This window comes from Leuresthes tenuis, unplaced genomic scaffold (genome assembly GCF_036924035.1).
Source record: "Leuresthes tenuis unplaced genomic scaffold, fLeuTen1.0.hap1 SCAF_15, whole genome shotgun sequence".
Classification (NCBI taxonomy): domain Eukaryota; kingdom Metazoa; phylum Chordata; class Actinopteri; order Atheriniformes; family Atherinopsidae; genus Leuresthes; species Leuresthes tenuis.
Window position 1 is genome coordinate 17,535,509 of NW_027325369.1, and position 15,133 is coordinate 17,550,641.

General features: G+C 39.9%; 1 protein-coding gene and 1 gene segment (V, D, J or C); both read right to left on the minus strand.

The window, feature by feature from the left end:
* Window positions 1–864: 864 nt before the first annotated feature.
* Window positions 865–9,624, minus strand: slc1a8b (solute carrier family 1 member 8b). Its single transcript, XM_072364794.1, has 11 exons — window positions 9,460–9,624; window positions 8,445–8,524; window positions 7,802–8,017; window positions 5,174–5,216; window positions 4,866–5,079; window positions 4,150–4,249; window positions 2,866–3,099; window positions 2,556–2,750; window positions 2,320–2,454; window positions 2,130–2,226; window positions 865–1,032 (listed from the first exon to the last, which is right to left on the minus strand). The coding sequence occupies exons 1-11, from the start codon at window positions 9,622–9,624 to the stop codon at window positions 865–867; spliced, it is 1,647 nt and encodes a 548-aa protein (XP_072220895.1).
* Window positions 9,625–11,466: 1,842 nt separating this feature from the next.
* On the minus strand, window positions 11,467–12,169 carry LOC140270287 (immunoglobulin kappa variable 3D-15-like). The segment is given in 2 exon segments: window positions 11,467–11,913; window positions 12,006–12,169. Coding segments are annotated over 2 exon segments (378 nt in total).
* Between the last annotated feature and the right edge of the window lie 2,964 nt (window positions 12,170–15,133).

A 15,133-nucleotide genomic window follows, 5' to 3' on the forward strand; every position in this document is an offset into this window, starting at 1 on the left:
TAGCCAACCAAAAAAAATATATAATCAGTATAACTTAGTGGAGTTTCTCCACAATCTTTCAGTGTATCCAAATCCAGACATATAAACCGGAAGACACTTCACACACAGATCTGCGGCTTTAGGGATATTCTGGAAAGTGTTTTGCCGTATTGGTATTGTAGGTATTGTTGGATAAGTATCAAAAAAAGTCTCACACGGGTTTAGAGTGTAGCACGTTTTTATTAGAAAATGCAAACGTCAAAGCATAGGTATAAAAACAGAAATGGTCATTCTGTGCGTCGACATTATGTCAATTTTTATTTTGGGGTTGCTCTAATATCTATATAGTCTGTCTAACATGTACTTTGCTCATTGTTTTCTGCCTACTTTCAAGTCTTTAGGTTTGTCAGCATCACTGTCAAAACTAAGGTCACGTTAAGGCGATTTAGTACCTTGAGGTCAAACCCGCGATCAGACAATGTCAGGACAGGCCTACTGTGAATGTCCAGCTGTGACCACACGCTGATCACCACTTCCTTCTTCCAATGCGAATCATTGCTATTCATTATCATGTCATTTGCTCTCAGACAATTACCAGCGTTGCTGATAAGATTGAGGTTACACGTGAAGCGGATTTCTTCACATCTCCCCACTCAGTCCAAACTGAATGGAAACATAGAGGCTCTAAAGTAAAGTAGGTTTCTGTTTTCGGCATGGCACATGCAAGATAGATTTAAGCCACCCAGCCCAGACAGCTCAATATGCCCGATGTTTGGTCTCTTTTTATCCAGAAACCAAACATGGCTTGAACTCTCACGGCCTCAAGTTGCGCCTTTGGCCTTGTGAGATGAATCTGCGCCATGTGTCCCATTCTGTAAAAGTGTCTCAGACGTGGCAGAGGTTGTAGCAGGGCACAGGTCTCTCCAGCACGTTGTCTCCGTCCACCTCGAACACATAATCACAGCGGTGTGTGATCAGAGGAGCATCAGACAGCGCCACGCTCTGATTGCCAAAGGAGATTACTGTGTCTCTCTGCGGGGAACAAAGCGAAAGCTTTAGCGTTAATTTTGCAAGAGTGTGTTGGGAAGGAAGATTGGGTTGTGTTAATCTACGCAGTTCGAAGTTAAATAAAGCTTTGGGCTGTTCTGTTCTAAATCAGGAAGCATGCAAATAAGCCAAATCGGTGAATTAAAAGAGACTTGGGCAACAAACCTTTTTTCTAAATCTTTTTTTACGTTTTCTTTTATAACTGGGCCTACGTCAATACCAAAACTTCCGGCGCTGACGTTGGCGCTTACAGTGGAGCATTTGGTTCGGGAGCTGTCTTCACACCAGCCATTTTTACATGAAATCGTGTCTGAACACAGTAGCTTATTCCAATAATAGAAGCTTAACATTAAAAGTGTTAATATTTGATTAGTTAGATCTGGGTTAAGTAAAATATATTCTATGTCAAAATGGCTGCGGAGATAACGGTCTGTTTTAACAATTGTCCCTGATTAAGCAAACTCGAGAAAATCTTTCAAGCCCGCTAGCAGCAACTTTATTAGCAGAAGTAGCCAATATTAAGGGGGGAAAAATTTGGTAAAAGTTGACTTCTTCTTTTATCTGAACTTGGAGTGGTTCCACTCCTTTAAGCAGGGAGAGAGGGAACAATACTGAGCATGTGCAAAGAGAGTATCATCACTCTAGGACAATTCTTATTGGAGGAAATTGGGATGTTACAGCTGCCATCGAATGCAATTGCCTCCGGTCTCCCTTAAATCTCTTTGCATCCATGCTTAAGTTAAAAAAGAAAAGAAGAAAAAAAAAACAGACAAAACTAAAATGACCAAATGGAAAAGAAAAAACGAAAGCTGCCACATGAGCTTGTGTAAAGAAGTTGACGATCCTACAGACGGTGTTCTGACTCACTGAAAAGCCCTGAAACTGTTGCAGAAGCAGTGATGGCTAATCTGACCATGGTGTTTTCCTGATTTAGTATCTAACAGTATTTGTATTCAACCTGGTGCCAGATTTACCATGTTCTTTTTTTTTTTGTTATTTTACAGCCTCATCGTGGAATGATACCAAGAAACAGAATGTATCCTTACCCGTCCATTATTGGGAGTAGTAGCAGTAGCAGAATAAGTAGTAGAAGAGGAGGCGGCAGCGGCAGCTTTTTCAAAGTCCTTTTTACATAAATGTGCCATAATCCCAGCAGCTAAGGCATCCCCAAGAACATTGATCATTGTCCGGAACCGATCACTGCCAATGAGAAAGAAAACAATATTTACTCACTGCCCCAACAATTCTGAAGAGTCTTGCAAAATTTATGTATTAATCTTAAGTGAGACTCACAGAACCCAGTCAATGGCCACAATCAGGGAGATGTCAGCAGGAGGTAAACCCACAGAGGTCAGGACAATCACCATGGTAACCAAACCTGCCTGGGGTATTCCAGCTGCCCCAATGCTGGCTGCTGTTGCAGTTATACTGATGACACAGGAGTTGAGATGTAAAAGGTATGCCTTTAACTGGTTCTAAACACAAAGATCTAATGATGGGTTAACAGTGACCTCAGTGATGATTCTCACCTAACAGTGACCAGCTGACCAAAGTCCAAGTCATGCTCATTGACCTGAGCAATGAAAATAGCCGCTACAGCCTCGTACAAGGCTGTCCCATCCATGTTAATGGTAGCTCCCACTGGCAGCACGAAGCGAGCAATCTGACGGTCCACCCCACAGTTCTCCAGGAGACACTTCATGGTGATTGGCAGCGTGGCTGAGCTGCAGAGAAACAGGCCGAAAGATATGGAAGGATGATGAGATGTCTTTGTCAGACTGATCTACATCGATTTTTTTCAAAAAAGCATTGAAAAAAAAAAATAAAAAATCCTGTTACCTGGACGAAGTGGCTAGTGCAATGACGAGAGCCTGGAGTAGTCCTCTGATATAGACAAAGGGGTTTTTGCGGGTAAGTAAGAAGTAGAAGAGAGGCAGCAGGATGAGGCCATGCACAAACAGTCCAGAAAGGACTGTGATGAAGTACATGCCGAGCTTCTCGCCCAGGTGGGCTGGGTCGTGCATGTCCAGGATCTTTCCTGCAACCAGGAACACAATGCCGAAGGGAAAGTACCTGCGTAGAGGTGAGAAAGCAATATGAGTAAGATGAGTTCCTTTATTCTCTTCTCATCGTGCACTTTTAATCACAGTTTGTACAGCTGCTTTCAAGATGCGCAAGTGTCTTCTTTTTTGGTGACATGAAAAGAATCAACCAAGCCAGTTACGGTCATGTGAAAAAGAAAAGAGGCTACACCCATCAGGACATGACAAAAAATATCACCTGGTCCTTTCAAGGTTTTAAAATGAAGTAAATACAGCCTCAGATGAACTAAACACATGGCATTTTACAACCGCTCATTATTAGACCCTAAACTCACTGAGGTTGAGTGAGAAGTAGGGTAATTTGTTAATAAACTTCTATATAATTTAATATATTATTAGAACTACACAATTTACCCCTGCGAGCCATTAGATAGAGAAATTTAAGGCACTTCCACTTTGGTTTACTCTTTTGTCTCAGTAGCTTTGCATTTTTGTGTATAGAGTATCTTTCTCCACAAAACAGGTCCATCAAGAAATGGGTTGTCTGCTTTGGTGGTGAATGATTCAACCTGCCGTCTAACTTTTCTGGGATTAACTCATTACCCGAGGCACACACTGTGCTGAACCTGCTCATCCAGTATTGGTGTTCTACCTCACTAATGCTCTTGTGGCGGAATGGGATCAAACCCTGTTGTCAGTCTCCAGTGGAGTAGAGGCTGTTTTAGCAGATTAATGCTCGTGGCTTTAGAATTAGATGCTCAAAATCACACATGGGTGTCATGTGCAGGTGGACACCATGTTCTCCTGTGTGGCCACGTGCTGTTCACAATCCTAACCAACTCCGTTTCCTGATTTTTTTTCAAAGGTTTGTCCTTGCTGCGTTCACATAAAAGTAGCTGACTCAGCAGCTCCCATGACAGACCACGTGGTTCTTGTAATTCAGTGACTCTTGTTTGCATCGTGAGGTTTATTTTTAGATATAATCTGGCTCTGCGCTGTGGACTGTGTATCTTCCTTTGTGTGCGTATGAGACAGGAGTGTACATCAGAGCGTGGAAGTGCATGTGAGACTGTAAACTTACCACATGGCAGCATTAATGATCTTCATCACGCACTCGTTGATGCACTGGCACACGTTGACCAGTGGCAAACCACGTTCTCCCATCTTCCCCAGCAGCAGGCCTGACAACAGATGGTACAAAGATGTGTTTGTTTGCGGGTTGTGGTTTTACAATCTAACTTCTGCAATGGGATTTAGTTCATTGCCGTTGGTGATGTTATCTGGACTAAAAGTGGCCATTGAGCTTTTTTCCCTCACCCCCATCAAAATCAGACTCATGCACACACTTTTTTTAGCACACAGTTGTTTCTCGCATATGATTTCAATACCCTATGAAACAAAATCTTCAAATATACTTCAAATAAAATGTTTTCCTTTATCTTGTACTTTCAAGTTAACCCTTTTACGACTCCCTGCATTTACATTACAACCCCTCCCAACCAGTTACTTATCCTTTGATGCTGCTTGTTATCAAAAAGAATCTACAGTATACCAATAATTTCTGCATACTTCTTTTGCTCTTCACAGATTAATGGTTACAATCTTTTAATCAAAATGTATCACTTTTTAGGAACAATAAAAATTGGAGAGACTTGTGTTGGAGCAGGATAAATAGGTGGCCTCTGAAGCTCATAATGCTCTAAAAGGTGATTCAATGTTGTAAATGCAACACACACTACTCATTGTGAACCCCTTCCTTATTGGGAAACATTAGCCTTGTGGTGGAGATCGTCTTACCCATGGTGGCCGAGAAGATGACAATTCCAAGCACGTTCATGCCCTTGCTTGAACTGGGAACAATTTTATACTTGATGTCAGGTGCAGGAGTGATCTCCAGGAACACTGGGTGGCCCAGTTTGGGATTCTGGTAGTCGGGCATGACGTACACATAGTTAGCCTGAGACTCTTTTTCATTGGGGCTTTGCACAATTGGTACCAAATCTGTCCGATACTGGAATGAAAAAAAAAAATCACAGAGACATGTTAATATAGAGAATTATGAACTGAATCGATGAACATTACTGGACAATCTAGTGTCCACTCACCTGCTGAAAAGTAGCTTCAATTAGGTTAGACGGGATCATGTTCCTATAAAAGACAAAATCAGCAAAATCAGATCATGTGTGTGAGGCAATATAAAGTTCAACCTATGGCAGATAGTGTCAGATCAGCCACAAACTTAGATGAGACATGTTTAGAGTGCTGAGAAAAGTGCCAATTTGAAAGCCTACAATCTATTAAGTCTCACCATAATTCCAGCATATGAGGGTCAAAAGCTCAAACCTGTTTGAATCAACTATGAAACGCTAAACAAAGCCGCAGCTGTGCAAAATCTGTCTTTTGAAGCTAAACTAGTAGCTATGGAAGACATTTATTTTAAAAAGCCATCCTAAATAATATGTGTTGTGTGTTTTCAGATTCGGTCAATTACAATATAATTCAGTTAGATCTGGAAATATATGGACACTGACACATCAGCTCTTTTGAAACATAATAAAGTTCCAATTGTTTGATAGATAGAGATAGATAGATACTTTATTAATCCCAAGGGAAATTCAAAGTAATTTACACAATAAACATGCAAATTCTGAGCTATAATTGATGGCACATGTTAATATCCATATGGAAGGAAGAGATTAGCAATTAGCAATACACGTCTCATGTACAATAAAATATCTTCTATTTTTCTGGGTCCAAAATGCAACTGGATAAATTGAAAATATGAAACCACGTAGAAAAATATATATTTTTGATACTTTGTTGAGAATTCTTTGCAGGTATGACAATGCTTTACCTTTACATGTTTCAGAACATGAGGCTCTTCCATTGTTTATCTGGATTTTAAGATGTTTGTGGCAAACTCTGATTGGAATTTTCTATTCACAAGGCTTATGACTGTTTTTTTTTAGCTTGTAGTGAGCCCACCGTAATTGGTTTTAGATGCAAAGAAAGCGGGTTTAATGGATACTTGGATAAAATTACATCTGGAGCGATCTTTACTTGGCTCATCGTCACCTCATCATCCTCGTCATCACCCCTATTGTCTCCTGGGAACACCCGGTCGTTTCTATGCTGCTGAGCCCACAAATTTAATTTTTTTTCTCAGAAGCGTTCATTTTGTCCGCACTTAATGTCGCTTTACCTCGAATGGATTTGATTTGCTGTTTCACATCGAGAAAACATTTCTTTAAATCTACACATCCTGCATGCCTAATTATGCTCTACTGATGCAGAAATGATGAAGGAGTCGTACATATAGAGTTGATTCCTAAAGAATTCCTCCACTTTTAAAATATCCTCAAACTGAATAGCTGAGAGAACTTCACAACCCATAAAACTGTTTTTGACCTAACAGGATAGCAACAAAACAGTGGTTAGATTTTAACAGCGCACAGGAGAACAGCATTCTGTGCTGTAACTGTATTTACTTGTGCTGTGGACATCAGTGACGCAGGCAGCGGCGTTATCGGACACATAACAGGACTGAAATGTACACCTTCCTTATATAATCAGGTCTAAGAGGGAGGTATTAGTGGAGCTCTGACATGAAAGGCCCAGCAGTAAGCCTGAGCAGAGACCAGTTCAATCTGACAGAGTAAAGCGCTACACAAGGGACTTCGAGGAAGGTACAGGCTTAGCAGAACATGGATAATTGTCTTCTTATTCTTAGCTTAACTGCCGCGTGGAAGTGATGCAGCAACTAACCTTCAAGCCCTTTGTCCTTCGAATTTTTTTAAACAATGCTTTAGTGGCTTCAGTATTCAAGAGATTACATCAGACGTAAAGTCGTTTTGTCTTGCCTTATAATATATCTATAAAGCATATTTTCTTGTATGTTTCGAAATGTCATGATTTCTGACAAACTGTTTTGTTACTACAGCTGTGCTCTTTTGTGAGCTGTTGCCATTACTTCTGAGAAGCACAGATATTTGAAATGGACTGAACTGCGCTTGTGGCAAAGGGTTACATGGAGTTACATGGAAAATCCTCAAAGAGTGCAAATCTAGAATCTCCTGATTAGCCCACACTATTGTTTGTGCGAGTGGAAAATCCGGTTCTCCATTGTTCAGATCTTTCCCAGAACTAGCAAAAGAAGTATTTCTCTAAGTCTTCTTGTTGTTTCTAAGCTTTAAGAAGTGACAAACAAATTGGTTTATCGGGAGGATGCGATTTGATTGTTCTCTCTGACAAAATACTGTTGTCCTACATGCTATTTTTACAAGATGCCACAGGAGAATAATGCATTGGCTGGGAGAAGAGATAAGAGTAACTGCTACTTGGATTTAACCATTGGTAGTAGCACATTCAAACCGATGGCCAGGGTGCTGGGACCATTTGGTTCAGACTGAAATATCACAATGGAAGAACCACAATGAAATTTGGTTAACACTGTTATTTTGGTCAAATGATTCCCTCTGACACTCTGCCCAGTTGTCATTTATTTATTTTCTTTTGCACTACCAGCACACAAAACCACACTTGTGTTTTTCTCAAGCCATCGTGGCGATGATATTCCATTCTACTTTTGCAATAAAATCCGTATTTTGGTACATGCGTTCACTGAATTGTAAAATTCTTTCTAAATTCATGTATTTAGTGTCCCTGTTTAAGAGCACTTCGGCAGGGATACGGTTTGATTGAAGGCTACGCTCTGTGTCTCTGAGAATGTTCACCTGATGAGGTCCAGCAGAGCATCAGCAGAGGTCATAACCGGCCCCGTACTTGCATGGTGACCATCCTTCTCCGATCCTGTCCCCGGGTGAATGATGAGCACAAGCAAGATGCCTACGATGACAGCAATGAAGGTCGTCCACAAGTAGTAGGTGATGGTCAGAACTCCCAATCGACCACTTGCCTTTGTATCCATGGATGACAGGCCGGACATAAGACTACATGGGAAGATAGGAGGTGATTATCCAAAACAAAGTGATTCCAAACAATTGGCTTGATTAGTCAATCGATAGAAATTTAAGTTTTTATACAGAGTTGTATGGTTGCAGATTACTAAGAAATGTTACACATTTCTAGTGACTTCAAGTTGCATTCTTACTTGATAACAATATAAGTTGTTTATGATCTACATCATGAATTTTTGTGATGTAGATGCTACAGATTTCACATCGCGTGTCACTTTTTAAAAAATCATTGTGTTGACTTTATCCAACCAAACCAAAGATTCAAAGAAGCATTTTTTAATATTTCCACAGATTCCCAAAGATTACCCAGGCCTCTGACCAATGAACAATTATCTTTCAAATATAGATCTGGATCAATCTGATCAATTGAGCTTGGTCAGTAAACTTTGCTGATTCTTACCTGGAGGTGATCAGCGGCAGAATCAACATCTTCAACATCCTCATCAGCAATTCTCCAGGGAACGAGAAGTAGATCTTGGCCTGTAAGGGAGAGATTTTTTTTTTTTAGCCTTTTTACTACCTCTTAGATTATTACACAATGCACACCATTAAAGGCCCAACTTTATGTATGACTGTGAAGACTCTTTACCTGGTTTTGGGTTGGAGAAGATGTCTAATGTTTAAAAACACTTAGGTACACAGATTTTTTTTTTTAAAAAGATGCTTGTGCTTGTGTTTTACTAATTGTTTTAATGTAATTTTAAAGAAATCTTTGAATGGTTCATGAAGGACCAAATTGGTTGAACTGAACATGACTGCTTTTATCCAGCCACAGTATTGTTCTACCACAGTGGATGGGAAAGGTCAAATAAGGGAGGTTTTACTGTTAGAATTGTAAAAGTGTCACGTTACAGATTCTGATTCAACAAGTTCAACTAGTCTTTCATTGCCAGGCACATAAGGATATTATGCATTTACTGAACTGCACCAAATGTTAGAGAAACCATTGCAAAGTCACCCTGGATGTTAGTTTAGAATTTGGTCTCTGCCAAAATGCATTAAGCTACTTGAAAGCACCTCACCTCACAGTGACCTTCTGTGAGGAGAACGTAGCCTTAGAGACATTTTACACTCCTGATATTGTTTGGTACTTTGATAAACACATACACAGTCATGTAATTCAGTTGAAATGTATAAGGAGATATCATAGCCAGTTTAACTCCGTCTTCACTTGTTTCTTAACTTCTGACCTGACCCTCTTAGCTGGTCTATCCTCTTTCTTGCATAACTGACTCTAACTAATTCCTCTGTGTATGACGCAGGAAGAACTGTTGCCTCTTCCTCTGAACGCATTGTGTTCATTTTCCACAATTTTCCTCCTACGTTGTCTTACCTTTAATATAAAGTAATTTTGTAACATTAAACCCCAGTCGCTTTCTCTTATGCTCTGTTTTTTCCAGTCACTCCATCCATACCTGTGTGGAGAGGTTGAATGTACGCAGTGTAAATCCAAGCACACAGCCAGTAATAACAGCAAAGACAGAGAGTGTCAGCAGTCCATTCCTCTTGCAGTAGTCCTTCACGTACTCCCTGACTTTCACAGGCAAGACACAGTTTAAAATATTCTTCAACAGGTCCATCCTTGTTCAGGCTGAGTCCAAATACCAGCCGACCCCCCACCCCACTGACGGAGCACAGATGTCCGAATCTCTTTGAGGGTGCCACAGAGCCGTATGTATCCCACAGGACTCTGATGATGAGGACAGCCGGTGAACCTGATCAAAGGTGGGCCCTGTTAAACACTGAGGAGCTCATCTGGTCTAGAAGAGGAAGTGTTGACTGTCTGATTCCTGGTAAAGCATCACCTAAATGGATTATCCCTACCTCCCACTAACAGAGGCTCCTTCACAGCTACCAAGGCTTATTAGAGAGACTAGGAGGAAGGCTTCAACACTGATTAACGCCCCCATTCATAGCTCATTCTAAGTTATCATTGCCCACCTCCAAGCCATCCCATTCATAAAATAGAGGTTCACATCTTCCCCTTTTTGACTATAGTTCTCATGTTGAGTGTCAAAGAAAGATCATTTGCTTATATGTTTGTAATAAGCTAATTATATTAGACAGTCAAAAGTAAAAATGTATTTCAAAATGACCTAATAAAGATAAAGGCAGACTGTTGTTCAGATATCTATTGCTGGATATAATGAATGTTATAACTGTTTCAGTGTGTTCTGAGCCATGCCAGCCTGATTATCAGAGGTCAAAGACAAGACAACAAAAGCATATCCCCTGACACCTTTCTGCCCTTTGAAATTACAATGACATTATGGGCTATGTCGTGTGCTCGGGGGTCAGGATTTACACACTAACGTAACGACTTTGGCTTTTACTTGTAAATGATGCCCCGATAGATCAGAGAAGTGGCCTCAAATGAACCTGCAGGTAATGATTTAAACTTTGGAGGACTTTAAGTACAATGTGTTTGCACTCTGCTTTAGTTGATAGATGATCAGGGCTACACTGTATATACAAAAATAAATCAATAAAAATCAATCAATTTAGTCATATAATCCTGTACTTGATATTATTCATTTAAAGAAGAACATGTTTTAAAAAAGCAGAGATATCAATAACTAAAAAAGCTGTTTGTAGAAATGGTTGCATTCCATTGTTTTCAGCTGTCCCAGTTGTCGGTTTATTCCTGTGAGTTGTTTGCATGTCTTGTTAAATCTGTAGTCACCTGACATGTGCTAACGTCACTGAGTCCATGCTGACCCAACAGGAGATTCTGAACATGAGTCTTTCCTGTCTAACAATGGCTGCCCACGTCACCTGTGAACAATCCAATTAATCCTTGTCTGGGTCATTGCACGCAACAAAATCAATAAATGTCCCAATTTTACAACTTTAAACAGGTTGTTATGGGCTTTTTCATCATTTGAATTTGAAGACCTGCTCAAGATTACAGAGCTTCTGTATCATAGAAGTTTCATATCAACCATACATTCATGAGCTATTTTCTAAATCTCAATTTGTTAACTCCTGCGTCTCCCACAGTGTTTATTTCAGGCTATAGTTTAAAAAAAGATTCTAAAATCAGCTATCTGCACCAAAGGAGGACAAACACAGTCGATAACTAGTGGGTGAACATAGTGCAGCAAAGTTACCTTCAAGAGTCGACAACTGTACTGATGCCTGTTTGCAGGACAATCCATCTTTAAATGTCACAGTATGACAGCTACAATATGCTACACGTTCATTTACAATGATGATGTCAATAGTTTGCCAATTCTAACTAAACCACTGGAATGTATACGTATATATATACATATATACATATATATATATATATATATATACGTATATAGATGAAAAATATAAAAAAATTCATCATGGAAAGTTTTAGATCAAATTTAAAATAGTTCACCTGTATATATATGTATATATGTATCTTATTTATGCTTGGTGAGGTTACTGTGAGCTCTGTGTTCAGTGGTCTGTGTCAGAGTCTCTTCTTCTCCAGCAGCTGCAGTCAGTTCCTGCTGTAACAGCTCAGTGTGTCTGCAGTCTGACTGAAGGAGGTTTTTGTACGACTACAAATCACTGTGTGAACACGGGGCCATTGTGTACACTCTGACAGTAGTAAACTGCTGCATCTTCAGCCTGAGCTCCACTGATGGTCAAAGTGAAGTCAGAGCTGCTTCCACTGCCACTAAACCGAGCTGGTGTTCCTGAATGTCTGATGCTGACTGCTCTTATCAGCAGCTTTGGAGTCTGTCCAGGTTTCTGCTGATACCAGAACATACACTGACCATCACCACAGTTAGAATAAACAGCAGGGCTGGTCGTACACTTCAGAGAGGCAGTGGATCCTGGAGTAAATGTCTCTACTGGAGGCTGAGTCACAGTCACCTGACCGCTGCATCCTGCAGACAAAATCAAATCATTCATTTATCAGCAGAAAGAAATGAGAGAAAAGGCAGCACATCATGATGGAAATGTTGCTGAGTGAATGAACCTGTAAAACAGCAGCAGGCCAGCGTCCAGATGAGGATGGTGATGAGAGTCATGGTGGTTGTGCTTTCTGCTGTGTTGACTGACAGATCTGAGTCCTGCAGTGTTGAACTCACAGGACTATAAACCTTCTCAGTTCACTGGAGGATCAGCTGATGATGCAAAGCCTCCTCTCTATGGAAATCATTTGTCTGCTTTCAGCACACAGAAGACAATCTGGGACACAAAATTGACAGGAACACTGTTCAGATTTAAAACATCTATGGTCTTAATGGAACAGAAGTCATTTATATATTTGAAGCTGTAAACTCAGGAATAGTATTGTGTCCAATGTGATTTGTTTGATCTTATTTTTTTCTATTCATCATTCTAAAAGCGCCATGATCACACTCTTATGGATCACCTGCCAGAACATGTATGACTTTGTGACACCCAGGTGAGTCTTTTCTATCCAGGTAAAGACAAGTGAATCAAATAAAAAAAAACAATTATCTTGGTTCATACAATAAAGTCCCAGTATGTCCTAAAATGAATCAGATAATTTGGAAGTCCTAGGAGGGGACGGCCATTACAGCTGGAGCAGCACCCTGAGACTCTCTGCTGACCAGTGGAGGAAGGCGGGCTCAGTGAGCTGTGAGGCCAGTCTGAGTGGACAGAGCCCCGTCACTCAAACCCTGGACCCTGACCACTGCTCAGAGTAGAACTTCAGCAGCACTGCCTGTCTGGAAATGACGCATTTATATTATGACAAAGTTTTGATATTTCTGTAAATATATTCTTATTGTGTGAGCAACTTTATCTTCTCATTTTCTGCCTCAGTGTTTGAGTAAAAAATCCAAAGAAATTCCCTGTGTGTATTCAGCATTTCAAAATGTTGTAGAACTACAAAGCAAACACATTTGTTACTTTCTCATTCTAACAACAAACACATGATTTATTGATATGTATTAAACCTGACTCCATAAATACTCAAGGTTTCTTAGCCTTGTCTCACATTGTGTTACTGGAAGAACATCTATTTGCACTTTTCAGTGTGAGAGCATGAAAACAGTTCAGACTCTCTGAGACAGAAGAACCTAAACTCAAAAAACAGTGATGCATGACAATCATGCAAAAAGAATTTCTGTGACACACCTTATCATGTGAAACTGAGAGTGAAAGGATGTAAAACAAGGTTTCATGTCCCTGTGGACAAAACTAAGCTCTTTTAGAAATGTTTGCCTGTTCTAGTCTCTCTGCTCGACCTGTCTTTGAATAAATGCAGTTCCCTTAATGTCTTTGCTCTCATACGTAGGTGCAGACTGCCCTCTGCTGACAGTCCAGGTTTACAGCTACATCTAATGGAGAAAATAAGATAGATTGCATGTTGTCTTTTGGTCTCACAGCCAATGTTCAATATATATATATATATATATATATATATATATATGTATATATATATATATATATATATTTCTGTATTAAGGTGGTCTTTATTTTAGTAATAATTACAATAAAAAAATACCACTTTATATACACACACATATCTGTGCAGTGTGTGTAAGTCAACAAATCCAGAAAATATTAATTGGTTATTGCACATGTGATGATACGTTATACATCACTAATGAGTTTCTGTCATCTTGCATAAGATGGTAATACAGGAAACATGATTGGCAGGACAGAAAAAAAAACTCTCAGCAATGGCTCTTTCTGTTCAAGGACGTCTGTGTTGTTGGATCAGTCCAGATTTTTTCAGTGAGGCGAACACCCTGGTCTCTGTCCTTCTCCATAATCTCAACACCAAGGACACTGTGTAACCTGTGAGGCCTTCCTGCAGAAGTTTATCACCGTCTCCACTGTCTTTGTGGCATTGATGTTCAGGTGGTTCAGTTCACACGCGTTAATAAAGCTGTCGATAACTTCCCTGCACTGCAGTTTGTTCCCTTCTGACACACCCCCTACACTGGCTGTGTCATCAAAGAACTACTTGATGTGACAGCTGTCCTTGTTGTGTCTGAAGACCCTCAGTGTGCTCTCAGTGTTCGAGAGATGTAACAGTGCTCTGTGCTGCTGGTAATTGACTCTATCTTCCACATTCATGCCTGGACAATGTGCAAACTTGAAGGGGGTCCAGCTCTTAACTTGCCAGTTGTCAGCCTCAGAGATGGTGGTTGAGTAGGACCCTCTCTATGGTTTTCATCTGGTGAAAAGCTCAGGCTACAGGCTAACAAGGTAGAAGTGAGTAACTCTGTTCATCTTATTACAATTAGATATTTTGCAGCGAAAACCTGCATCTTGGGCACTCAAATGGATATTACTTTAAAACTTACCATACACCTGAACTTTTTACAGATTATATAGCAACTATGTTCCAGAATAGTATTTAGCTAGCCTTCCCCAGCATGACAGCAGTGTTAACTGTAATCCGACTCATCCTCATTACAGTACAATGTAGATAACATCATATTTCACAACGCGTACATATGCATGCAGTTCTTTGGAAAAGGCGTGAAACATTAGGTTTCTTTCAGTTACTTTTCTGAGCTGTTAAAAACCAAACCAACCAAAGACTTTTTCCAAGCAAAGACGATTCTAGCTTCACCGCTTTGTGATAAACCCACCAACATCTTCAACAAAAATATGTTGGATCACAAAGAACTTTGGGCCTTCAACAGCTACAATCTATCACATAGTGAAAAGATTCAAGGAGCTTTCGGGTAATCTCATTATGTAAGACCAAGGCCAGAACCCACTGGTGAAAGGTCGTGATCTTTATGATGTAACATGACAGAAGAACAGAAAAAACAAAATCTGGACATTCAACATTGTACTCCTACAGTACATATAAACCAAAACCAGAACAAACATCAATGTCCAGGATATGTATGTGCATGGGTAGCCAACAACAACTTTGGTTTAATTAAAAAAACAACTTTCTGCAACTTTCTTCAAAAACAAGAAACGTTCCCACTTTCTCCATATAGTGAAATATTAATGTTTTGTAAAATGTGTCTTTAATCTGCTTGAAGTTATACTTTGTGGTTTTCAGTGCAGTGTTTTGTTGTTGTGGCATTCTAACTTGTACATTTCATGCCATCTATCCTATTTTTTGTGCATCCATATTACTTGTATTTGTACGGCCACACTTCA